Here is a 27,529-nt window from a genome sequence, read left to right on the forward strand (position 1 = left end):
TTCACATAATAATTCACATTCACTGTTGCTGCAGGATTATTTACCTGTTGTAACAAACTGGCTCAAATTAAGATCATATATATGTAACCTCAAACTTAGACTGTAACTGTCCTGTGAACCGCGCTTAACTTGGGCAGGAGCTCACCGGAACTGAGTAAGGACACCTTACTACTTTAGTTCCTGTACCTCTTACATACTATGAACTAAATATAAACCTATTAGCTAAAAATAACATCCTACAGGGTTATAACTCTGAGTACCGCCACCTATTTTAGTCCAAGTCAAGCACTAACTGTGAAGTGGTACATAAATGCTTGATTATGATCACCTTGCTCTGCTCTTTGACCTCTCAGATAGCAGTCGGATGTAGTAACATTGTGTCAATTGTGTTGGGCTGATATTATTAGATCAGAGATGGATTGTGAGTGACAAATCCCAGTGGTGGGAACACCTGAGAGAATACCCTGGTCTTAGGTTTCTGCTTTTAAACTATGAAAAACTATAGCTGGGAATAGACCAACACTTGGGTAAAATCAAAGGCTAAGACTAGTAGAGAATGTACCTCCTTCTCCTTGTCACTGTCAGCCTACTATGATACATCACGGTCCCCTGGTGAACAAAAGTAGAACATTTGCATTTTCAGTCAACACAGTGCGTCGCCGGTGCTGTAGAGGGCAGATATACATTTTATTGCAGTTGTGTGTACAGTGTACAATACTTTGAAGGAAGGACCCCCGCCTTCCCCGGCTGAGGAAAATGGCCGACGTAGAGATGGAAATCGAGTCTACAAGAATGAATAATAATGGGAACGAACACGTGTAAGACATTTTAGAAGATTACACAGTCATGCAATTTATTTGTAGTACGTTTAACCGGCTCAGTGAATTTGGCAAGTCGACGTTGTGGTCGTTGTATCTGTTTCCTTAAGCATTAAAACTACTAGGCTAGCTAGCTGGCTAACTATATAGAGCTAGCCTGCAATCTCGACTTAGCTAGCACCGAGTGGTCGAACGTGTTTGCTGACATGTTTACGTGTTTTCTATAGATAAACCACAGATAAACGATACCATAAACCATTCAAACCCTAGTGCCATAACATGTGACTTTATATTCTACCTATTTTGCTCGCTAGCTATCTAGCTAACAATACCTATTGCATCAGTAAGAAGTTAACGTAGCAAGCTAGCCAGTGTTTAGCAAGCTAACACGTTAGCTGGGTAATTCTCACAAAACTTGACATTTGACCAAACAATTTAAAATTTTCACGAAATGTTATATTGGATCACTGAGATTAGGATCTGTACTTATCTATTTCATAATTATTCTTTTGATTTTTGTTTTTTGTTTTTTTTACAGTTATGCATTTTACCTCAATTTCCACAACTAACGTTACCAATGCCAAAAATGCTCATTACTGTAACGTTACACTAACAGTTTAAAGTCCAAAAAAGTAAAACAAATCCATTTCTATTTTTTTTTTTTTTTACATTGATCCCGCAATGAAAATGCCCGAGTTAAACATAGCACTGAAAATAAAATTATTTTTATGTATTTTGTAATACCTCATTACCATAACATAGCGTTTTTAACGTTTTGTCATCACTTGTGTATACAGGTTTATTTTTATGTACACATATTTAGATAAAGAACAAAAGTAAAACTAGATTTAGCCAAAGTTTTATTTTTCCTAATATTTCAACAACAAAAAAAGTGCATTATGGTAATGATGAGCAGGTTTCGGAGACTGCATGTTTCGGTAATGAGTGTTGCATAGTTTGCCATTGAAAAACTGTTCTGATCTCTCTGAGATTCAGTAATTTGTTAATCCCAAATGATTTACATAATACTAAAATCACTATTAATGCAATTTACTAAAATACCCCTTAAAATTACAGTATAAGTACTGTAATTACATGCATGTGTTTTCAAAAGTTAAAAAAATTATCTACGGTCTTTACAGGTAGTATTGCTGTATTTGGACATTTGTGGTTGTAAGGCATTTTAGATGTATTTCTGGGTTGAATGGAATGTTAGGGGCAAACGGCATAACACAATATGCCTATAAAGTATCTAAATCCATGAGATATGGACCAAAAACTGTCTTGGGATATTAAAGGTAGACTCAGCGATATGACGTAGCTGCATAGGGGGTCAATTTCCGCCACAACTAAGAGCGTTGATGCGCAAACCCCTCTGTTTTGGTGCCCTGATTACCATGCTGTGAATAGCGTGAAGTGAACCCATGCACAGAGACTGTGTTTGACTGTTTTAGAGCTAAGTCTTGCGTCTCGCTCATCTCAATATCTGCGGTGCGGCTCGTGGCAATGTAATTTTGCTGAGTCTACCTTTAAACAACAGTATACAGTGGCAAGAACAAAGTATGTGAACCCTTTAGAATTACCTGGACTTCTGCATAAATTGGTCACAAAACTTGATCTGGTCTTCGTCTAAGTCACGACAATAGACAAACACAGTCTGCTTAAACTAATAACACACCAACAATTATATGTTGTCATGTCTTTATTGAACACACCATTTTAACATTCACAGTGCAGGGTGGGAAAAGTATGTGAACCCTTGGTTTTAATAACTGGTTGACCCTTCTTTGGCAGCAATAACTTCAACCAAACATTTTCTGTAGTTGCGGATCAGACCTGCACAATGGTCAGGAGGAATTTTGGACCATTCCTCTTTAAAAAACTGTTTCAATTCAGTAATGTTCTTGGGATGTCTGGTGTGAACCGCTCTCTTGAGGTCATGCCACAGCATCTCTGTCAGGACTTTGATTGGGCCACTCCAGAAGGTGTATTTTCTTCTGTTGAAGCCATTTTGTTGTTGATTTACTTCTGTGTTTTGGGTCATTGTCCTGTTGCATCACCCAACTTCTTCTGAGCTTCAGTTGGCGGTTACAGTTACATTCTCCTGCAAATTGTCTTGATAAACTTGGGAATTCATTTTTTTGTTGATGATAGCATGCTGTTCAGACCCTGAGGCAGCAAAGCAGCTCCAAACCATGATGCTCCCTTCACCATACTTTACAGTTGGGATGAGGTTTTGATGTTGGTGTGCTGTGTGTTTTTTTTCTCCACCCATAGTGTTGTGTGTCCCTTCCAAACAACTCAACTGTAGTTTAACCCCATTAAGCATTCTGCGCTGTGCTCTTGCAGTCATCTTTGCCGGACGGCCACTCCTAGAGAGAGTAGCAGCAGTGCTGAACTTTCTCCATTTATAGACAATTTGTCCTACCATGGACTGATAAACATCAAGGCTTTTAGAGATACTTTTGTAACCCTTTCCAGCCTTATGCAAGTCAACAATTCTTAATCTTGGGTCTTCTGAGATCTCTTTTGTTTGAGGTATGGTTCACATCAGGCAATGCTTCTTGTGAATAGTAAACTCACATTTTGTGAGTTTTTTTTTATAGGGCAGGGCAGTTCTAACCAACATCTCCAATCTCGTCTCAATGATTGTACTCCAGGTTAGCTGCCTCCTGACTCCAATTTGCTTTTGGAGAAGTCATTAGCCTAGGTGTTCACATACTTTTTCCAACCTACACTGTGAATGTTTAAATTATGTATTCAATATAGACAAGAAAAGTACAATAATTTGTGTGTTATTAGTTTAAGCAGGCTGTGTTTGTCTGTTGTTGTGACTTGGATGAAGATCAGATCAAATTTTATGACCAATTTATGCAGAAATCCAGATAATTCCAAAGGGTTCACATACTTTTTCTTGCCACTGTAGGTAAGTGTGAAAACGAGTACAGATGTAAAAATGGTGAATATCCTACTCTAAGTGTTTGGGTTGCTCTTTGCAGAAACACGAACTGCCGATTGTGGCTTAAAGTAAGTAAAATGGGGTTTATAAGACCCCATATTTCTTTTACGTAATCAAATAAATGTTGTTTTTACAAAAAATCAAGGTTTTAAGGAATGGACCTAGTAAATAGATAAAGTTTCCAGTACAGCTCACCCATTTACTATAAATGAGACTTAAATTATTATCATTACTGAAATTAAGGTTCTTATTACCTAAACTGACCTAAAAAATAATGTTGTAATGAGAAATGTGTGTTTCGGTAATGAGTACCTTAACTCAATATGTAAATAATAGGAGACAGACATTATGAGTCAGAAAACAATTGCCCACATCACTAAAGCCCATTCACGCCTCCGTGTTGGTAAGGTAATGGTTCCGATTTTTTCACAATTTGAGCTTTTTAGCCGTGCTGGTAATGAGAAGTCCAAGTGGGTTAAAGGGGGTGTTTGAGAATAAGAATCTCATTTTGAAGGCATATAAGCGAATAAATTAACAACCTGTGCTCATCTAAGGACTACCCTTCTAGATTAGTGGTTCAGAAACTGTGGGGTGCACCTGTGGGGATAATATTTTGGGGGATAGAAATTACCCAAAAAATGTGGGAAAGTACTGTTTCCTCATGGCTAACTACCAGGAAGTTTGAAAAGACTGAGTGGGCGGGAAGCTTATATTAATGAGGTTGCCTTGACTGACAGCTCTTTGAAATGCCTATGTCAAGAAACAAGGATCTAGTGAGCAGTTTGCAGTAAAATCATCTCAAGCTAATTTGGTGATACACAAAGCAACTCAAACAATTGCATCAATTACGTCCCAAAAATGTTTACATCTCCTGTTTGGCATGTCTCTTGTGATGCGGTTCACAGCAGCACATGACAACTGCGTCAGAGCTTTGAACTACCCGTCCCCTTTTTATTCCATGCTGGCTGAAGACCTAGCTAGCCAGTAACTGTCTAACACCAGACACAGATGAAAGGGGAGACATAACACAGGAGGTTGGTGGCACCTTAGATTTGTCATATTCATTTCTGATTGATTATATTTGCCGACACCCTACAGTCAAATGTTGGCACCAGTAGAGTAGCTACAGTATCAATCTATATAAACCACGCCCCTCCGCAAACACGCCTTCTCCGATGTTGGTTACAAGGCTGTACTTATTTAAATTCGGTAAGAATTCACGTTAGCATTTATGTATTAAAATGAGAGTTGGGGTGATGTCACCCTATCCCCTTAATAATCCTGCCTCCTGAATCCAAGTGTTTGACATGGGGGACAGGACCAGTAACTTTATGATCATACTTCATCAATGTAGAAGCAACAGTCATTTTTCATACTTTGGTAATTATACTTTTTTTTTTTTTAATCCTTTATTTAACTAGGCGAGTCAGTTAATAACAAATTCTTATTGACAATGACGGCCTACCCCGGCCAAACCCTCCCCTATCCCGGACGACACTGGACCAATTGTGTGCCGCCCTATGGGACTTTATTCTGGTTTCATCCAAATATCCAATTTCATGAAAAACGTGATTTTTACTGTTCATGACCTTTAACAAAATTTCAACTTACTCCTGAAAGTTGTAATAATAGAATGCACAAGGTGCAAGTTTTAAATTGGGTAGTGCATCATCAGTTTTCCTCTTGTCATGTCAGTCATTACAGACCTATTTATAACATTTCATAAATGTACAGATCAACAAGACCATTTCGTTGTAATTGAGTTCCTCAAATATCACATGAACACACACACAAGACATGTGTAGAAAATGTGTAGAATTGTAGGAAATTGGCTTTAAAAAAGCAAGAAAAATTATCCACCAACAAGAGGGGTGCGGTATTGAGACATGTCCACAGTCAGTGTTTTTATGTAAAAAATATTATAGTTTAATGTAAACTTCAACGAGTATACCATTTTTAGGATTTATGGACAAAATTCGTCAACATATTTAGTGTTTTATTCAAGTGAGTTAGGTTTTTCGAAAGTAACATTTTATAAAACTTTTCTTGAATTTAATCCGAAAGCATTTCAGTAATGAGAGTTTTGGGTGAAAAATGTGCATATTAATTTATTTAAAATAAGACACTTTGGCAAAAAAGTTGACATCTTAGTCTTCAGAATGATAGTGGATTTTTGCATATGCATCATAGTTTTGTAACTCAATTTTTTACAGATATGTTTAAAACTGGCTTTATGAGAATCACCCAGCTAGCAGTAGGCTAAGTAACGTCAGCTATGGCGGTAAAGTCAGGAAGCAAGGATAGTAATGTTTTGGTCGATGAATGTTGTAGCTAACCAAGTTACAAAAAAGTTATTGGTTTAAATTATATATTTGACCAATCTCTTTATCTCCACAGGAAAGAAGATTTAGAGAGCAATGAGAAGAGTGGGAGTGAGGAGGAGAGTGTTGAAAATTCTGAAGAAGAAGAGGACGATAAAGAGGTCAGAGAGGGGGAAGCTGAAATGAATGGAGAGAAGACAGCAGAGGGGTCCAAACATTACAGCAGTGGCAGCAAACACAAGAAAAAGAAACACAAACACCGCAGCAAGCACAAAAAACACAAACACGCCTCCGAAGAGGACAAGGACCGCAAGCGCAAACATAGACACAAACACAAGAAACACAAACGTAAAGATGGCTCCTCTCCATCCGCCCTTGGCATCAACAGCTCCTCTAGCCACAGAAAAACGGACATATCCCCTGTATCTGACGACAAGGCTTTATTGGAGGAGTTGGAGAAACAGAGGGCCATGATCAAAGCAGAGCTAGACAGCCAGATGATGGAGGGGGGAAAAGTGCAGTCAGGCATGGGCCTCATCCTACAGGGTTATAACTCTGGCTCTGAGGAGGGAGAGGGAGATGGGGGGGTCCGGAATGGGGAGCAGCACCAGAGGGACAGCATGGCAAAGCCCCCCTCCCCCAGGGGTAGGAGTGGTAAATCCAGACGGGACACCACAGAAGCAGGCAAGTCCAGCTCCAAGCGCCACAGCAAGTCCAGGGAGAGGACCGGCAAGGAGTCCAAGTCAGACAAAACGACCAAAGGCACCAAAAACACCACCGCCAAAGAACGTGCCCGCAGCAAATCAAAAGAGAGGAAACGCTCCCAGAGCAGGTCCAAAGAGAGAAGCAAGAAGTCTCCTTCCCCCTCCAGCAGGAGATCAGAGCAGAGGGGCGGCCGCTTGGACAAACGCTCCTCGCCCCAGACCGATGACAGACCAAACGCGGTGCACAGCAGCCCGAGGTCCAGATCACGGGAGCGCCCAGGACGATCGGAGGCAGAGAAAGAGCCGGACAAGAGGCCGACCAAGTCCCCGTTTAAGGACACCTCGTCAGGGAAAGAGAATCGCTCTCCCCAAAGGCGAGGAGGAAGGGAGCTCCGCAGCCCCCAGAGGAGACGCAGCACCTCCCCACGCTCCACCAGAGACTCCCAACGGGCATCAGCTTCAGCCTCCACCTCCAAACAGGGCTCTCCTTCCAGAGCAGCCAGATCCCCAGCCAGGAGAGGCAGCAGTCGCTCCATAGACGCCAGGAGGAGGGATGCTGACAGACAGGGCTCCTCACCACTAAGGTCCGTTATTATGGAATAACCTGCAGTCCACCCCCTATTTCTCCAACTTTGAGTCCCAATGTTTTTTTTATTTTTAAATGAACCATCATTTATTTAAGCCTATATTATTACGAAATGTTTATGCAGTGCCTGTTTATTGTCCCATACTGAACAGCAGTAGAGGTCTGTACATGGTAAGGGCAACTATTATTTTTGGGTTTTAGGATTGGGCATTAAGAATGTGCTACTGTGCTACCACCACTGGTCTTCTAAGCTTTCTCTCTCCTACAGGAAGCGAATACGGCCAGAAGCAGGACCAGGGGGTAGAGCGAGGTCACGGGAGACCAGCCCCAGAGGTGCTCCACAAGGTCGCAGGATGAGCCGCTCTCCCTTCAGAAGAAGGTCTCCCTCGCCCTTCCGGAGACGGAGTAGATCTCCACTGAGACGCAGGTTAGACGAGACAAGCTGAAACTTTGTGTGTGTGGATGAGCTGGGCAAAATGGAATCTGCAAGAGTTCTTCCTCAAGCCTTCAGAAATGTATTGAGATGATGCCTGTAAATAATTGGTAGTAATACTGTATTGTTATTAGATACTGGACTCGTATAGCTAGTTCCTTTCCGACTGATTCCCTTTCAGATTCTTTCTGGCTCTATTGATGAAGCTTTAGTGATGTCCGAGTAGGAGGCTCATAAGCCAAGGTTGTCTAAGGGTTTGTTAAGTGTTTAACAAACCATTCAGAACAACACAAAGTGTTTCCTTTGCTGTGCGCTGCAGGTCACCAGAGAGGGACAGGTACGGCCGTCTCAGACAGTACGGCAGGCGCTCCAACTCCCGGGACCGGGACAGGAGGAGGAGACATGGCCGGGACGAGGACAAATTCAAGGGCAGCCTCTCTGAGGGCATGAAGGCCGACAAGGAGTCCTCCGAAGAGGAAGTGTGAGTAGTGGGACAACACACACACACAAATGCTATACTCGGCAATATGGTAATTCTCTGGGTGATTGTGTGTTCTTGTAAGTGGGTTTATTTTGTGCTCAGGTTCGAGGACTTTGACGGTGAGGAGGTGGATGAAGAGGCCCTCATAGAGCAGCGCCGCCAGCAGCGCCTAGCTATCGTCCAGGTCAGTTCCTCTCTCACTCTGCTTTTGGACTGTCCATAGCTGTTTCAGGGATCCCCAAGTCCAGTGTTTCGTTTGTTTACAGACACATCCTCTATTTTTTTCTACTCAGATATGGGACATTTTCATGATTTGATTTTTCATGATACACCGCTGAAATTGTCCCACATCCAAACCAATATCTTATTTTTCCGGATTTCCATTGTTGTGACCTCTCTATGCCTGACACCTTTCTCCCTGCGCAGAAATACCGTGGCGGCAACGAGGACAGCATGACGTCTATGGCGTCGGATCCCAGTAGCCCCCAGAGCAGCACGCGGAGCCGCTCGCCCTCACCAGACGACATCCTGGAGCGCGTGGCGGCCGACGTGAAGGAGTACGAGCTGGAGAACCTGGACACGTTTGAGGAGAACATCAAGGCCAAGCAAGGCCTCATCACACACGAGAAGGACGGTGAGTAGAGGGTCAGGCAAGGTGAAGATATATGCGCCCTATTTCCTACAGTATATGGTTGATACAACCATCCCAGCTCTGCAGATTTTGCTGTGAAGAGACAGAATCATTAGATTATTTGTTTTGATACTGTCCATATGTTGCTTGTTTTTGGTCGCATGTCAAGGGATGGCTGTACAATTGCAACATTTACTTGGAGCTAACTCTGCAGATAGCGCTACTGGGTGATCTGAAAAGTCATAGTCAATCAATCAATAATATAATAATACTTTTAGCAAACATTTGTATCTTTAATTTACAATCTGTAGAAACTATGAGAATAGAAAGGTTCAGAACTTTTGTGAAACATCACAGCACAGTTGAAAAATATATGGCAAATAGAAATCCAATATGGATGGTGTTAAGAGACATATGGGAGGGGTTGACTGGAGCTGAAGGGTGGGACTAATAACAAGATAACTAATGTAAAATATACTGTGTCCGTAAAATGCATATACAGTTGAAGTCGGAAGTTTACATACACCTGAGCCAACTACATTTAAACTCAGTTTTCACAATTCCTTACATTTAATCCTAGTAAAAAATCCCTGTTTTAGGACAGTTAGGATCACCACTTTATTTTTAGAATGTGAAATGTCAGAATAATAGTTAAGAGAATGATTTATTTCAGCTTTTATTTCTTTCCTCAGATTCCCAGTGGGTCAGAGGTTTAGTATTTAGTATTTGGTAGCATTGCCTTTAAATTGTTTGTAGGCCTCCTTGCTCGCACACGCTTTTCCAGTTCTGCCTACAAATTCTCTATAGGATGGAGGTCAGGGCTTTGTGATGGCCACTCCAATACCTTGACTTTGTTGTCTTTAAGCCATTTTGCCACAACTTTGGAAGTATGCTTGGGTCATTGTCCATTTGGAATCCCCATTTGCGACCAAGCTTTAACTTCCTGACTGATGTCTTGAGATGTTGCTTCAATATATCCACATACTTTTCCTCCCTCATGATGCCATCTATTTTGTGGAGTGCACCAGTCCCTCCTGCAGCAAAGCACCCTCACAACATGATGCTGCCACCCCCGTGCTTCATGGTTGGGATGGTGTTCTTCAGCTTGCAAGCATCACCCCCTTTTCCTCCAAAGATAACAATGGTCATTATGGCCAAGCAGTTCTGTTTCATCAGACCAGAAGTCATTTCTCCAAAAAGTATGATCTTTGTCCCCATGTGCAGTTGCAAACCGTAGTCTGGCTTTTTTATGGCAGTTTTGGAGCAGTGGCTTCTTCCTTGCCGAGCGGCCTTTCAGGTTATGTCGATATAGGACTCGTTTTACTGTGGATATAGATACTTTAGTACCTGTTTCCTCCAGCATCTTCACAAGGTCCTTTGCTGTTCTGGGATTGATTTGTACTTTTCACACCAAAGTACGTTCATCTCCAGGAGACAGAATGCATCTCCTTCCTGAGCGGTATGACGGCTGTGTGGTCCCATGCTGTTTATACTTGCATACTATTGTTTGTACAGATGAACGTGGTACCTTCAGGCGTTTGGAAATTGCTCCCAAGGATGAACCAGACTTGTGGAGGTCTACAATTGTTTTTCTGAGGTCTTGGCTGATTTCTTTTGATTTCCCCATGATGTCATGCAAAGATGCACTGAGTTTGAAGGTAGGCCTTGAAATACATCCACAGGTACACCTCCAATTGACTCAAATGATGTCAATTAGCCTATCAGAAGCTTCTAAAGCCATGACATTATTTTCTGAAATTTTACAAGCTGTTTAATGGCACAGTCAACTTCGTGCATGTAAACTTCTGACCCACTGGAATTGTGATACAGTGAATTATAAGTGAAATAATCTATCTGTAAACAATTGTTGGAAAAATTCCTTGTGTCATGCACAAAGTAGATGTCCTAACCGACTTGCCAAAACTATAGTTTGTAAACATTTGTGAAGTGGTTGAAAAACGAGTTTTAATGTGTCCAACCTAAGTGTATGTAAACTTCCGACTCCAACTGTATTTTATATATTTTTTATATGTATATAATATTTTGCAAATAGAAATCAAACTGGATGGTCTTCAGAGATAAATGGGAGGGGTTGAGGGCAGCGGAAGGATAGGTGTAAAAACAAACAACATATAGCTATTGTAAAATAGATTGTGTCTGTAAAATGTATATAGTATGTTTGAGCTGGAAGTAGAAGCCTAAGTGTTGTTTATTAGTTTAGTCTAATTAGGGGAGGGGTTATAGAGTTAGTGGAAAATAAAGAAAAGTATAAGAAAAATACAACAAATAAAAAAGAACTGTTCCCAACTGTTCCCTGTCGCGCAAAGTTATTTTAGGGGGTATGTGACACAGCTCACTTGCCAGCCATGGTCCCAGCAATTTTCTGCCCAATGGGCAATATCAAATGTGCAAAAATACGTTGAGATTCTCACGTGGCCCATTTATATTAGGCTTTCTGCATTACTGGGGTATAACAGTCATATGATAGATGTAGTTTGAAGAGAGCAGACTTTCTTTCAAGCTATTTTTATAGCCAAACTTTCAGGACTGGGACGTTTTCAGACTGATAAATATGATGATCAATATTTATTTCCTGGCAATGTAGTGAACTATAGCCTAATCATATTTAGGAAGTAGAATTCCTTGGAAAGATAACTGACCCGTGTTTCTATGACCATGCGTAGCCTATAGCCTACTATACTTAATTCAGACTTAATTCAATTCTCGCAGGTATGGCTACTGAACTGGAAGCAGTGAGAATCATGACAGCCACACTTGCTACATTTTGCATGTAGGATATAGCCTACGTTTTAGGAGGACGATTTGCAGGCAGAGACAAATAAATGGGTAGGCAATACTCGCTCACCATAGTAGCCTAACCTATGTGTGCCTTTTTCTTTTCAATGATGATTCCATTTTTGGATTGCACTTCGACTCACATTGGTTGAGCACCCTCCACTTCTTTCCATGATCAGTATTTATTTGCGGACACTGTAGTAAACTACAGTCTAATCATATTTAACTGCCACGTGATTCTCCGCTCGTATAGACACCCTACTCTATTTCCATGAGACCACACATACTAGGCGCGCTACTAGGGAGGTAGGCTACTGAAGTTGAATAATGAGGAAAAATATGTGCTTTTAATACAATTCCGTAGGATAACGCATAAATCAGACAGACGACCGTTTCCAAATAATCTGGTGGACAACAAAAATATTTGCCCGCTCCCGCCCGCAGCATGAAAATTGCTGACTGTGCCGTAATGATTCTATTGTGTAGTTTCTGTTTTTCATGTACCGTCTTTTTAAGCACATGACCAAATTAATTTCCCCCTAGTGTGATAATAAAGTTGATCTGAATTTGAATCTGTCTGCTTGGGAGAAAGCTGACAATGCAGTAGTGACTTCACACATACGACTTACATTGACCAATGCAGGGGTGGTAAATTAGTCTTCGGTCTGTAAGTCTGTCTTTGGGTCCCCTATGGTCATTCATTTGCATTCCTTCAGGTGATATTTTATGGCCAAAACGTGTGCCAGTCAGAGCATGTTTCTACTAATAACTCACAAATGTAAAAAAATATATATATATATATATATATGTTTCCTCCTCCCTCTTTCCGTTAGGACCCAAAAAGCCCTCGGCCCCGGATATGTTCACAGAATCGGACGACATGTTTGAAGCAGCCATTGATGTAAGTCTTACAGGAGCCTCATTCCCCTCCACTGATTTCAAACCATGTTTGTGTCTCGGATCTTTAGAGTGCAACTCTGGACTAGACGCGCAAGCTCGTCCTTATCTTCCCGAATGATCTGTCTGTTGCAGTAGTTCATTATGTGAGTGTGGTTGAATGTTTGGTTAGGTTGTGGTTGAACCATTGGTCGTATATATCTCTGTACAGAGTGCCAGGATGAGAGCAGCAGGTGTGGGGGGGAAGGACTTCAAAGAGAACCCCAACCTCCGGGACAACTGGACCGACGCAGAGGGTTACTACCGTAAGTGCCCTTGACTGTACGCTGTACAAATGTTACTGTCATTCACTAATTCATCCATTAAAGGGTGCTGAGCTTCTTTTTTTTCTATATAAATCAGCCCTGTTTGGAAACAGTTCGTGTAGTCTAACTGTATTCAGTGTGGTCCTTTGATTTCACGATCATTCAATATAGTGTTGTTTTAGGCCTGGAAACTGGATATCGCGTTTGAGAAATGTCCAACACTTTATTAACATGCCCCTCATCTCTTCCCTCTTTGTGCCACCTGTATGTTAGGTGTGAACATTGGGGAGACGCTGGACAAGCGCTACGACGTGTATGGCTACACAGGCCAGGGAATGTTTAGCAATGTGATCAGGGGCAGGGACACGGCCCGCGCCGGACAGGATGTGGCTGTCAAGATCATCCGGAACAACGAGCTCATGTAGGTCCTCAGGCAGGCAAGCCTCAGGACTCAAATGGCAACCCGTTCCCTATATAGTCTACTACTTTTGACCAGCACTCTTGACCAGGGCCCATAGCTCTCTAGTCAAAAGTAGTGCACTATATAGGCAATAAGGTGGCATTTGGGTTTGTCTGGTCTGTTTCACTTATTGTTATGGGAGCATATTGCCTTTACCACCCATACATTTGAATGTGCACTCATACGTATTCCATCTACATCTATGTGAAGTGTCCGGGTTTTCCTTGGACAAGGGGAATTTATCTGATTTATTTCTACAAATAAATAAAAAACAATCAATGCTTACCTTGATGATTTTGTTTTGGGTCTCCAGGCAGAAGACTGGCCTGAAGGAGCTGGAGTTCCTCAAGAGGCTCAACGACGCCGACCCCGACGACAAGTTCCATTGCCTGCGCCTCTTCAGACACTTCTACCACAAGCAGCACCTGTGTCTGGTGTTTGAGCCCCTCAGGTACTGGCTGGGAGACTACCACTTCTGCACTGTCACCACACTATGGCTATGTATTAAATTGTAACCTATTCTGGTCAAGATTAATGCAATTTAAAGGGAATAGGGTGCAATTTCAGACACACCATATGTCCTTAGTGGCATTATACGCTGCAGCGTGTTTGTCATCTAGCACACGGCTTCACTGGCTGTAACTCGTGTCTTTCTGTGTCATTTCTGTTCCCAGTATGAACTTGCGCGAGGTGTTGAAGAAGTATGGTAAGGATGTGGGCCTCCACATCAAGGCTGTCCGCTCCTACACCCAGCAGCTCTTCCTGGCCCTCAAGCTCCTCAAACGGTGCAACATCCTCCACGCTGACATCAAGCCCGACAACATCTTGGTATGAGGCCCATACTATCATTATATTAGGGATGTGACAAATGGAACATTTGCTTAACTTTTAAACTGAAATTTGTGTACGGTTTTCAGTAAAAAAAATCATAAAATTCCACATTAATTCACAATGCAGAATAATGGTCCTATTACGCATGTATGACCGCTAGGGACCGGGCAATAAAGTTATATCTTCCGCTGTCAGATATAGCCTTGAAAGCTCCTTGGTTACGGTATGTTTGTTTGTCTGTAAGGGTACACTACGGCTTTTTAAATGCCAACACGAAACCTTCTCTGGAGATTGTTTCAAAACGCCACTGAACGGGCATTTTACTTATCTGAAAAAGGAATGCTGCTTCTGAAGCGGGACTAATGTCCATCAATAGGCGACCAGAAGTTACAAGACCCAGCTCACAGATCACTGCACCTGTACATAGCCCATCTGTAAATAGCCCATCCAACTACCTCATCCCCATACTGTATTTATTTATTTATTTTGCTCCTTTGCACCCCGGTATCTCTACTTGCACATTCATCTTCTGCACATCTACCATTCCAGTGTTTAATTGCTATATTATAATTACTTCACCACCATGGCCTATTTATTGCCTTACCTCCCTTATCCTACCTCATTTGCACACACTGTATATATACTTTTTCTACTGTATTATTTACTGTATGTTTGTTTATTCCATGTGTAACTCTGTGTTGTTGTATGTGTCGAACTGCTTTGCTTTATCTTGGCCAGGTCACAGTTGTAAATGAGAACTTGTTCTCAACTAGCCTACCTGGTTAAAAAAAGGTGAAATACTAACAATTATAATAATCTTGACCTGTCTGCACGCAGACCACTCTCTTAAAAATGTACTTTAAAGTTTGTTAAATACCGTGACTTAACAAGACATTTAGTCTAAAGAAAATGAATCTTCTGCAAGGAACCGACTCCTAAGATTCAATCATTTTGGAACAGAGGAGCCTTATTAATTGCTGTTCTTCCAAGAACACAAACAATCGCATGTTTCATAGCGAGAGATGAAGAGAGAGGGGAGCTTCACAGTATAGGCAGGTCGGCCACCAGGCAGACATAGTCCGAACCGTGCACTAGGCCTATCTATCGACAATCAAAAGCTGTATCTCGCAATGGAATGCTGTTTTTTGCAATTTCTTGGCATGCAATGTCTCGCAAACTCAGTAAAGCAGGGCCTATCATCAATGAATAGGCTAGGATATTCTACACACAACAGACTCGCATCATTAGCGAAGAGAAAGAGCAGGCTAGCCAGCTGCACTGTGATTAACATTTTCTGGGGGGTAAAAAAAAAACAAATTCCGTTAGGGATTTTTCTTAGTTACGGATCCCAATTTTGTTTATAAACGTTCACACCCCTACATTTATATATATCATCACATGACTGTTATCACTGCATTGAGGCTGGCTCGTGTTCATAAGGCACCAAATGGAAGAAAGCGGACTGAAACAGGGAGGGACTGCCTGGATTCGTCCTATAAGAATCGCCTGTTTTTTTTTTCGATTTCTGTAGAGTTTATTTTTTTGCGTTTTGCTACACTGCCATAATGAATAAAACCCTGGTTTGATAGTGTCTGTTTCTCTGTCTCTCCCCACAAGGTGAATGAGTCGAAGACCATCCTGAAACTCTGCGATTTTGGCTCGGCATCCCACGTGGCGGACAACGACATCACGCCGTACCTCGTCAGCAGATTCTACAGAGCTCCCGAAATCAGTAAGTTATGTTTGTTGACTAAAGATTTTTCTTAAATTATCAGGGTTGTAAACTCGTCACTTTAAACCTGCTTTGATCTCAAAATATATATATTTTCATTTAACCTTTATTTAACTAGTCATGTCAGTTAAGAACAAATTCTTATTTATAATGATGGCAAAAGGCCTTCTGGAACGGGGGTTGTAATAAAAAAAAATATATATATATAGGACAAAACACACATCACGGCAAGAGAGACAACAGGCCTAAGACAACAACTTAGTATGGCAGAAACACATGAAAACACAGCATGGTAGTAACACAACATGGTAGCAGCACAAAACATAGTACAAACATTATTGGGCAGAGACAACAGCACAAAGGACAAGAGAGTAGAGACAACAATATATCACGCGAAGCAGCCACAACTGTCAAATCAAATTTTATTGGTTACACATGATTAGCAGATGTTATTGCGAGTGCAGCGAAATGCTTCTAGTTCCGACAGTGCAGCAATATCTAACATGTAATCTAACAATTCCACAACAACTACCTAATACACACACATCTAAGTAAAGGAATGGAATAAGAATATATACATATAAATACTGTCAGTAAGTGTCCATGGATTGTGTTTTTGAATGAAGAGATGGAGATAAATCATCCACGTGAATTGTGTAGATCTGTCTGACAAAAAGTTTGTATCACCCATTGAGCTATAAAATAGGCGTGAACAGGTCTTCTTGACTTCTTCTCCCTGTGCAGGGCCCGTTCCAGTCATAAGCGGTCGCTTAGTGCCCCAGCCCAACACATGATGGGGGGTGCAACCAAATCTTGCTATAGCCAGCCCTGTCCCTGTGTGATCAGTAAATAATGTATGTTTCTCACATCAAAATTCATTACTGAGCACAGAATGCATCCCTAAACGTCAACTACAAATTGAAAAATAATATACAGTATGTCCTATCAGAATGAGTGCTTCATCCAAAATCGTGTGTGTGTGTGTGTGTGTGTGTGTGTGTGTGTGTGTGTGTGTGTGTGTGTGTATAGAGTTGTCTGAAGAGTAACGTAAAGATGGTTTCAAATAGGCCTAGTCTGTTTTTCCCTTAATGCCACAATGAAAATGAAGATCATTATGCATTTATATACTCCTTTCTACATTCCTCCTGCCCAATCACAGGTAGGTCTTTGGATATGAGCAAATCAGCCATTTTCTGCAGTAGCAGAAACTTTTTAGTGCTTTTATACACTAAAAAGTGTGACGTTAAATTCAATGTGTTGTATTGGTGTGAATATCAGAGACAGGTTTGTGTGCAGAACATATAGAACACGGGAACAGGGTGGCAGGGCAAACCCTGTGGTATCACAATACTAGTTAGTAGTGATGCACCGATATGACATTTTTGGCCGATACCGATAATTTCCTCGCCAAAAGAAACGCTACCGATAACCGATATTTCAAATTTTAGCAGCCTTTTAAGCATTCTAGTACAGTTAAATAGTTAACACACACACATGGACGCAGCTGTCTAAGGCACTGCATCTCAGTGCAAGAGGCATTACTACAGTCCCTGGTTCGAATCCAGGCTATATCACATCAGCCATGATTGGGAGTCCCATATGGCGGCGCACAATTGGCCCAGCGTCGTCCGGGCCGTAATTGTAAATACGAATTTGTTCTTAATTGACTTGCCTAGTTAAATAATGGTTACACGCACACCACACTTACCAAAAAGTTATTTTGTTGGCATTTACATATGTCCCCATTACCAGTTAAACATAATCAAAACCTATTTCTTTCATTGACTTGCTGTGCTGTTTCGTTGTTCATTTTCTGTCATTTCATTCTCAACCAGGATTTCTATGGAAGGCCTTTTGAGTCTTTGCGTGTCAAAAAAGATGCACGTCAAATAAGACTATTTGACACGTCAAATAACACGATATAATCTGTTTCAGTAGCTATAGTTAGCTGCCTAACTATACAGCTAGGTGTCATCATCTAAAATAACCCTAATTTAAAAGACAGTTCTTATTTGATTAATGGTGGTCGGACCAATCTATGTGAAGCTAGCCACAATAGTGGACTTTGCAGTTAGTCATCAAAATATTTGTATTCATTTGCATCACTGTCAATGATATACTTTTATTTTGAAGGCAAACCGCAAACTCCACTATTGAACCTAGTTCTTATTGTGGCTAGCTTCACAACATATAGTCCTGTCAAGCCTCACTAGCCAGGTGAAGCTAGCTGGCTGCTTATAAAGTTAGCTTTGGGCAACAGGGTTAAGTAGCTGGCTAGCTATTTATTTTCATGAACTGAAGTTCAATTTCAAAGGCGAACAAGTGGCATTCCAGCTAATACTTACTCACAAGGATTCCTAAATCATTGCTAAGAATAATGAAAATGACTACAGTTTCTACTGGTCATTGTTTTCAGGCTGGTTGTATTGGTGCTAGCTAGGTACCAAGCTAAAGCTAGCTACCCCAGAAGTTGCGGTCGAACAAATTATGCTTTATTACCGACATGGTATTGTAAACACATCGTTTGTGGCTGGTGTTTGCTTGTTTGCAGACTTTTTTGAACAGCTTTGACAGTGCTACTGAATATTTTTTGACACGCAAAGACCCAAACAGCGTCCCATAGTATGTATGTCGTGACGCTATTACTGTGTAACTCTGGTAGGGCAACATCTGAAAATAGCGCACTTGGTAGTGTGTACCGGTACTCGACCAGTCGGCGAAAGCCAACATCACCCACGACAGAGAACGGTTGATTGTCAAGGCAATGAATTCCATTATTTTGGCTTTAATGGATTTCACCTTTGAGTTGTATCACTGAAAATGTCTTACTCTTTCAAATGACTGCTCGATTTGTTGACTGCTCGATCCACACAGCAGACATTGTGGGCTAGGTTAGAAATGCTGTGTTGCACGTGAAGCGCAACATTTTACGTGCCGTTATTACGTCATGTACCTACGTTATATAGGTTTACACGGTCGTTTTTAACATCGGCGTTAATCGGGCAAATACCGATGTTGCCATTTTTAGCTAATGTCGGCCGATTCCGATATGTTCACCGATATATAGTGCATCCCTTCCGCTTAGTATCGTGATACTTGACCTGGTATCACATCGTTAGTGAAATGTTGGTATTGTGATAACCCCACTCTGAAAATTGCAGTTTACGCAGATTTTTTCTCTCACCTTTTCACCAGTTTGCATCCCTGAATGATGGTCTCACATACTTGGATCACATTCATTATGTCTCTCTCTCTCTATCACAGTCATTGGGAAGCCGTACGACTACAGCATAGACATGTGGTCGGTGGGCTGCACCCTATACGAACTCTACACAGGCAAGATCCTGTTCCCCGGCTCCTCCAACAACCACATGATCAAACTTGCCATGGACCTCAAGGGCAAGATGCCCAACAAGGTAAACTGTCCACAATACTGGACCTGGCTGGTTTCCTAGCCTCAACCTTTTTCTCAAAGTTAGATTTTGAGAGGAAGTCATAACCTGGGGCATTGTACACTGTGCTGTAAGGTACAGATGATGTCATGTGTCTTCTTTTCTTCTCAGATGATCCGGAAAGGCCTGTTCAAAGACCAGCACTTTGATCAGAACCTCAACTTCCTCTACATTGAAGTAGACAAAGTGACTGAAAGGGTTTGTATATGTTTTACTTTTCACCTGCTACTTTTTCAGGAAACAATCTAAGAAAGAGGGCAAAGCGGTTTCCCTGATTCTATCGATCTTCAGTCTGTGGTTCAAGCATAAATAACTTGCTAGGTTTGACGGGGCTAATCATGATGGCTCATTCAGATGGTTAATGGTTTTTGAATGGTTCCACTGTCTTATAAAAAAATCTCACTTCTGCTTCCACCACCTCCCCTCATTCCACCCCTCCACCTCCCTCCATCCACCCCTCCACCTCCCTCCCTCCATCCACACCTCACCGTCCCGTCCACAGGAGAAGGTGACAGTGATGAGCACCATCAACCCCACCAAGGACCTGTTGTGTGACATGGTGGGGGGCCAGCGGCTGCCCGAGGAGCAGAGGAAGAAGGTCCTGATCCTCAAAGACCTGATCGACAGCACGCTGATGCTGGACCCGGCCAAACGCATCAGTATCAACCAGGCCCTGCAGCACCCCTTCATCCAGGAGAAAATCTGACCTCAGACCAGCTCACACTATACCACTAGCCTGTTTCCAGATCCATTTGTGCTGTCTCGCCAATTATGGTCATTCTGATGTCAATTGCATGACAACAACAACAGTTGGCAAAACAGCACAAAACAGATCTGGGACCAGGCTACTATACCACCACCACCCAGAGCAGCGATGTCAGGTCGAATACTGCAGTATGGCAGCCAAAAAGACAAGACCAGACTCCCCATTAAGAATGTTATGGATGTATATTTTTCCCTCCCCCCCAATTTTGATTATGATGGGTACTATAACCTGGTATCTAGTTTTATTGTAAATAGGTCATTGAAAATTGACATTCAAAAAAATGTTTTAACTGGCAATGAAATGACAGACATTGAAAGAATATAATTCCTGTAAATATGTCTATTGTGTTGTTGGAAGAATCAGAGTGTTCGTCAGTCTAGAAATTTGGGTCAAGAAGATGATACATAATGGCACATCTTCTGCAGTTTCTTTTTTATGATTACAAACATTGCTCATTCTGCTACGATGCATGCTTTTGAATGTGCATTCTTTCGTTGTGCCCTAGACGTGTGTAGCGCAGGCCTGTGTAATGTAAATGCTCTGTGTGTGTAGCAGCATTTATGTCCCATATGTTATGGCAGCACAAGCCCCATTTTACAGGTCCCAGGCCTGTGCTTAAGGAATGGACTCAACAGTAGTACTGTACTCCCCTCAGAACAATAGGCAATGATTTCACAACTTCTCTTTATTTCTCGCTTTCTCTCTCTCTCTCTGACACGGTCCTGGCTATAGGCTCTCAGCCTCGTGCATGAGCCTTGTGTGTAAAACACAGAACTGGTGGAAGTTCTCGAAGCCACCACTCTCCCTCATTGTTCTCTTATGTTGTGTACACACAGTTTATTAGGTACACCCATGTAGTACAGGGTCGGATCCCCCTTTGCCTCCAGAACAGTCTGAATTATTCGGGGCGTGTAATCTACAAGTCTGAAACGTTCTACAGGGAATGTTGGTCCTTGCTAATGCAATGGCATCACACCACCTGTACCGTTAACACCAGGCAGGATGGGTCCTGCTGCTTATGCCAAATCCTGACTCTGCCATCAGCATGACGCAACAGGATTCGACAGACCAGGACATTTTTTCCCACCTCTTTTTATTTATTTGTTTAACCCCTTTTTCTCCCCAATTTCATGGTATCCAATTGGTAGTTACAGTCTTGTCTCATTGCTAACCCGGACAACGCTGGGCCGATTGTGCACCGCCCCATTGGTCTCCTGGTTGCGGCCGGCTGTGACAGAACCTGGACTCGAACCCATAATCTGTAGTGGCACTGCGATGCAGTACCTTAGACCACTGCGCCACTCGGGAGGCCCTATTTTTCCACTTCTCAATTGTCCAGTGTTGGTGATCGTGTGCCAACTGGAGCCTCTTCTTCTTTTTAGATGATAGGAGTGGATGGAACCCGGTGTGCTCGTCTGTCGCAATAGCCCAACCGTGACAAGAATCGACGAGTTGTGCGTTCCGAGATGCCCTTCTGCACACCACTTGTACTGTGCCGTTATTTGTCTGTTTGTGGCCAGCCTATTGGCTTGCACGATTATTGCCATTCTCCTTCGGCCCCTCACCAATGAGCTGTTTTCGCACCATTCTCGGGGACACCCTACACACTTGTGTGTGAAAAGCCCAGGAGGCAGCTGTTTCTGAGATACTGAATCCGGCGTTCCTGGCACCGACGATCATATCACATATACAAAGTCGCTTAGGCCACTCCTTTTGCACATTCTAACGTTCAACCGAACAGTAACTGAATGCCTCGATGCCTGTCTGCCTGCTTTATATACAGTCGTGGCCAAAGGTTTTGAGAATGACACAAATATTAATTTCCACAAAGTTTGTCAGATGTTACTATGGAATACTGAAGTATAATTAGAAGCATTTCATACGTGTCAAAGGCTTTTATTGACAATTACATGAAGTTGATGCAAAGAGTCAATATTTGCAGGGTTGACCCTTCTTTTTCAAGACCTCTGAAATTCGCCCTGGCATGCTGTCAATTAACTTCTGGGCCACATCCTGACTGATTGCAGCCCATTCTTGCATTATCGATGCTCGAATTTGTCAGAATTTGTGGGGTTTTGTTTGTCCACCTGCCTCTTGAGGATTGACCACAAGTTCTCAATGGAATTAAGGTCTGGAGAGTTTTCTGGCCATGGACCCAAAATATTAATGTTTTGTTCCCCGAGCCACTTAGTTATCACTTTTTCCTCATGGCAAGGTGCTCCATCATGCTGAAAAAGGCATTGTTCGTCACCAAACTGTTCCTGGATGGTTGGGAGAAGTTGCTCTCAGAGGATGTGTTGGTACCATTCTTTATTCATGGCTGTGTTCTTAGGCAAAATTGTGAGTGAGCCCACTCCCTTGGCTGAGAAGCAAACCCACACGTGAATGGTCTCAGGATGCTTTACTGTTGGCATGACAGAGGACTGAGCAAGCTCAGGAATGTACTGGTGGTGCCCCGATTCCACAGCTGAATCAACTTTAGGAGACAGTCCTGGCGCTTGCTGGACTTTCTTGGGCGCCCTGAAGCCTTCTTCACAACAATTGAACCGCTCTCCTTGAAGTTCTTGATGATCTGATAAATGGTTGATTTAGGTGCAATCTTACTGGCAGCAATATCCTTGCCTGTGAAGCCCTTTCTGTGCAAAGCAATGATGAGGGCACGTGTTTCCTTGCAGGTAACCATGGTTGACAGAGGAAGAACAATGATTCCAAGCACCACCCTCCTTTTGAAGCTTCCAGTTTGTTTTTCGAACTCAATCAGCATGACAGAGTGATCTCCAGCCTTGTCCTCGTCAACACTCACACCTGTGTTAACGAGAGAATCACTGACATGATGTCAGCTGGTCCTTTTGTGGCAGGGCTGAAATCCAGTGGAAATGTTTTTTGGGGATTCAGTTCATTTGCATGGCAAAGAGGGACTTTGCAATTCATATGATCACTCTTTATACATGGAGTATATGCAAATTGCCATCATACAAACTGAGGCAGCAAACTTTGAAAATGTATATATTTGTGTCATTCTCAAAACCTTTGGCCACGACTGTACAGTGCTTTCAGAAAGTATTCAGACCCCTTAGCCTTTTCCACATTTTGTTACGTTACAGCCTTATTCTAAAATACCCCATAATGACAAAGCAAAAACAGTTTTTTAGAAAAGATCACATTTGCATAAGTATTCAGAACCTTTACTCTGTACTTTGTTGAAGCACCTTTGGCAGCGATTACAGCCTCGAGTCTTGGGTATGACGCTACAAGCTTGGCACACCTGTATTTTGGGAGTTTCTCCCAGTCTTCTCTGCAGATCCTCTAAAGCGCTGTCAGATTGCGTTGCTGCAAAGCTATTTTCAGGTCTCTCCCGAGATGTTCGATCGGGTTCAAGTTTGGGCTCTGGCTGGGCCACTCAAGGACATTCAGAGACTTGTCCCGAAGCCATTCCTGCATTGTCTTGGCTGTGTGCTTAGGGTCGTTGTACTGTCGAAAGGTGAACCTTCGACCCCAGTCTGAGAACCTGCTCCAGAGCGCTCAGGACTTCATCAAGGATCTCTCTGTACTTTGCTCCGTTCATCTTTCCCTCGATTCTGACTAGGCTCCCAGTCCTTTCCGCTGAAAAACATGCCCACAGCATGATGCTGCAACAACCATGCTTCACCTTAGGGATGGTGCCATGTTTCCTCCAGAAATGACGCTTGGCATTCAGGCCAAAGAGTTCAGTCTTGGTTTCATCAGACCAGAGAATCTTGTTTCTCATGGTCTGCGAGTCCTTTAGGTGCCTTTTGGTAAACTCCAAGCGGGGTGTCATGTGAGTTACTGAGGAGTAGCTTCCGTCTGGCCACTCTACCATAAAGACCTGATTGGTGGAGTGCTGCAGAGATGGTTGTCCTTCTGGAAGGTTCTCCCATCTCCACAGAGGAATTCTGGAGCTCTGTCAGAGTGACCATCGGGTTTGGTCACCTACCTGACCAAAACCCTTCTCCCCCGATTGCGCAGTTTGGCCTAGTGGCCAGCCCTAGGAAGAGTCTTGGTGGTTCCTCTATGTTCTTGGGGACCTTCAATGCTGCAGAAATTTTTGTGTACCTTTCCCCAGATCTGTGCCTCAATCAATTTAATTTACAGCAATTAAGTTGTAGAAACATCTGAAGGAAAGTCAATGGAAACAGGATGCACCTGAGCTCAATTTCAAGTCTCACAGCAAAGGGTCTGAATACTTATGTAAATAAGGTATTTTTATTTTTAATCCGTTTTACAATAAGGCTGTAACGTAACAAAATGTGGAAAAGGGGAAGGGGTCTGAATACTTTCCGAATGCACTGTATCAAGCCACTGCCACATGACTCACTGTCTATAGGCGCGATCCATTTTTGTGAATGGGGTGGTGTACCTAATAAACTGGCCAGTGAGAGTATATTCCATTTACCATCGTCTTTCTTCATTTTAAAGATTTTCATGTTTGTTTCGTTTGTTTTTTCACGAAAGAAAAAAAATAGTGATTTCCGCAAATAATTGAGTTTCAGCTGATGTAAAAAGAGCACCTTCAGTGTACCACAACTTTTAGTAATAAAATATTTCATATTCAATATTGTTTTGGCGCTCCTCTTTTCTCAAGCACAATACAAATGTACAGCCCAGGAATATATTTCACAGAAATATCTATTTCCTGTATTGAGCATTGCGTTCTAATTATTGATGTTTGTGGTGCTGTGGCTAAGGAAAATCAATAACTGGATTGATTCATTGTATTTTCTATGCAAGACTAGTTGAGTTTCTCTTAAGGTTTGAATGCTGACTGAGGAAGAGGAGACTTGTGAAAATATGAACTCGGATTGACAGGTATCCCAATTTCTCTCTCCATTTAGCATTGAAGTTTTTGCACTGTGAGAGCACCAACCAGGGCCCTGACAGGCTGGCCCCTGACATACCCCTACCATTTCAGTCAGACAGGAAAACTAGAGCTAGAGACGGAGTCAAAAGGGGATAGAAATGTCTCTGAAGGGAACTGTTCTTGTCTGAAACATTTGCAGCCTGGGAGCTTCAAAGTCAAAGAGCCCATCTCACGTGTCCAGTTGAAATGATTTAGCTCCTCTTTTTATTTTCTGAAGTCTTCTGATGCTACCAAAAGGGTACCCTTTTGAGAGTCCTCCATTTCATCTCGGTGATTGCCGTGTTCAGTCACTGGCTTCTAAAAGGCAGAGAGCATTTAGGAAGTCTTACGAAGTCCAGGGGAAAGGTGAAATAAAATGAAGCCTAGCTCTACTTATGTCAAGGGCACCTAAAGGACTTGAAATGGGTGCTAATGGGTTGAGTTGCCATGTTAAAGGATTGGGTAAATTATGGGCATTGTGAAATGGCAGATGGCGAGGAGGTCAATCAGAGAGTCTCACAAGGGGACAGATGATCCATTACCTGTGATCTCTGGAGCCACAGAGAATCTTCAGAGGGAAAACCTTTGGCCAAAATACAAGAATTTCAGTGTATTAGAGAAGATTAGGGATTTTCTACCAAGACTATTCCATTTCACAGGATGGCTTAAAAATCCTTCTTTAACCTGTCCCCTCCCCTTCATCTACACTGATTGAAGTGGATTTAACAAGTGACACCAATAAGGGACCATACTGTAGCTTTCACCTGGTCAGTCTATGTCATGGAAAGAGCAGGTGTTTCGAATGTTTTGTACACTCAGTATAGGTCAACCTCACTGACTGGGGTCTACCATATGGGTGTCATCCCAGATTATAAAAAAGAAAATACTTATAATTAATGTGTGTTACCCATTATGACAACCTGAACCTCCTTGCCATCCAAGTGAGAGGATAAACCCACAAGTACACCACAGAGTACATGGCATATCTGCATAAGTAAAATTAGATTACTAGATGTTACACTTCATTTTATGTAGCTAAATATTGTGTATCTTGAGGGTTACTTACTTGTAATTAATGTTAACTTATTAGTCGAGGCTCCTCAAAGGAGGAAGGAGAGGACCGTCCTCAGTGAATTTCATAAAATGTTTAACTATAAAACATTTAAAAATGTATCCATTTTAGATAAAACTACGCTAAATATAATCGTGTCACCAAATAACTGATTAAAACACTATTTCGCAAAGGTCTACAGTAGCCTCAACAGCACTCTGTACGGTAGCACCATGGTGTAGCTGGAGGACAGCTAGCTTCCGTCTTCCTCTGGGTACATTGACGTCAATACAAAATCTAGGAGGCACATGGTTCTCACCCCCTTCCATAGACTTACATAATAATTATGACAACTTCCCGGAGGACATCCTCCAGCCTACCAGAGCTCTTGCAGCATGAACTGACATGTTGTCCACCCAATCAAAGGATCAGAGAATTATTCTAGTACTGAAAGCATAAGATACAGCTAGCTAGCACTGCAGTGTATAAAATGTGGTGGGTAGTTGACTCAAAGAGAAAGACAATAGTTTAACAGTTTGGAACAAATTAATTTCTTCCAAAATGAAGGAGAAGCATTTATTTTTTTCATTTTCAATTTCACTTACTTAGCTAGCAAATGCAGCTAGCTAGTTTAGCCTACTGGAGCACCCTGCTCAAACAGAGGGTTGCTGTGTTAGCTAGCTGGCTATGACTTTCCAACACAACACTGGAACTCTTCCAAGTCAAGGTAAGCTTTTGGTATTACTAATTTATTGCCACCGGGGCCCGCCGGTGTAACTGCTTACTGACTGTACACTGTAACGTTACTGCATGATTGTAGCGGGTTTACAAACGCGTTAGTTCCATTAGCTATGCTGACTATGACATTACCTTAGCTAATATGGTGACAACGATATAGGCTCGGTGTAGCGGTTTGGCTTGGAAATGTTTTCTCGCCTGGTCACATACAGCTGATGTGTTGTGCATTGAAGTCCACCAGCGATGGGAACAGGTGAGAGAAGGAGAGCGCATGGATGGGAAAAGGAATACAACGTGGCTGCCATGAAAGTCAACTGTGTTTATGCATGATTTACATTTACATTTAAGTCATTTAGCAGACGCTCTTATCCAGAGCGACTTACAAGTACATACATTCATATTTTTTTTTTTTTGTACTGGCCCCCCGTGGGAATCGAACCCACAACCCTGGCGTTGCAAGCGCCATGCTCTACCAACTGAGCCACACGGGTTAGGGGTGTATTAATTTAGCCGATTCTGTTGAAAATGTTTTTTAATACGGAAGCAAACGGGAAAAATGGGGACAAACCCCTACATTTGTCCAATAGAAACTCTAATTTGCAACTGTTGGACTTATGAATACACCATTATATCAGATAGATGCTGGCAAAGAGTGTGCAAGGCGGTATTGAATGTCACTGTCTGTCCATTTGTCACTGTCACCTAAAATT

General features: G+C 42.2%; 1 protein-coding gene across 1 annotated transcript; it reads left to right on the top strand.

Annotated features, from left to right (window-relative positions):
- The first annotated feature begins 715 nt into the window (after positions 1-715).
- LOC129822721 (serine/threonine-protein kinase PRP4 homolog) lies at positions 716-24,746 on the top strand. The gene is made up of 15 exons (XM_055881057.1): positions 716-818; positions 6,175-7,386; positions 7,657-7,815; positions 8,141-8,302; positions 8,405-8,486; positions 8,729-8,936; positions 12,563-12,630; positions 12,838-12,931; positions 13,205-13,352; positions 13,705-13,842; positions 14,066-14,219; positions 15,840-15,954; positions 19,219-19,370; positions 19,518-19,604; positions 19,909-24,746. Exons 1-15 carry the CDS (start codon positions 757-759, stop codon positions 20,110-20,112), a joined length of 3,045 nt encoding a protein of 1,014 aa, XP_055737032.1. The 5' UTR covers positions 716-756; the 3' UTR covers positions 20,113-24,746.
- Positions 24,747-27,529: the final 2,783 nt, after the last annotated feature.

The sequence above is a fragment of the Salvelinus fontinalis genome, chromosome 25, assembly GCF_029448725.1.
Source record: "Salvelinus fontinalis isolate EN_2023a chromosome 25, ASM2944872v1, whole genome shotgun sequence".
In the NCBI taxonomy this organism is placed as follows: Eukaryota; Metazoa; Chordata; class Actinopteri; order Salmoniformes; family Salmonidae; genus Salvelinus; species Salvelinus fontinalis.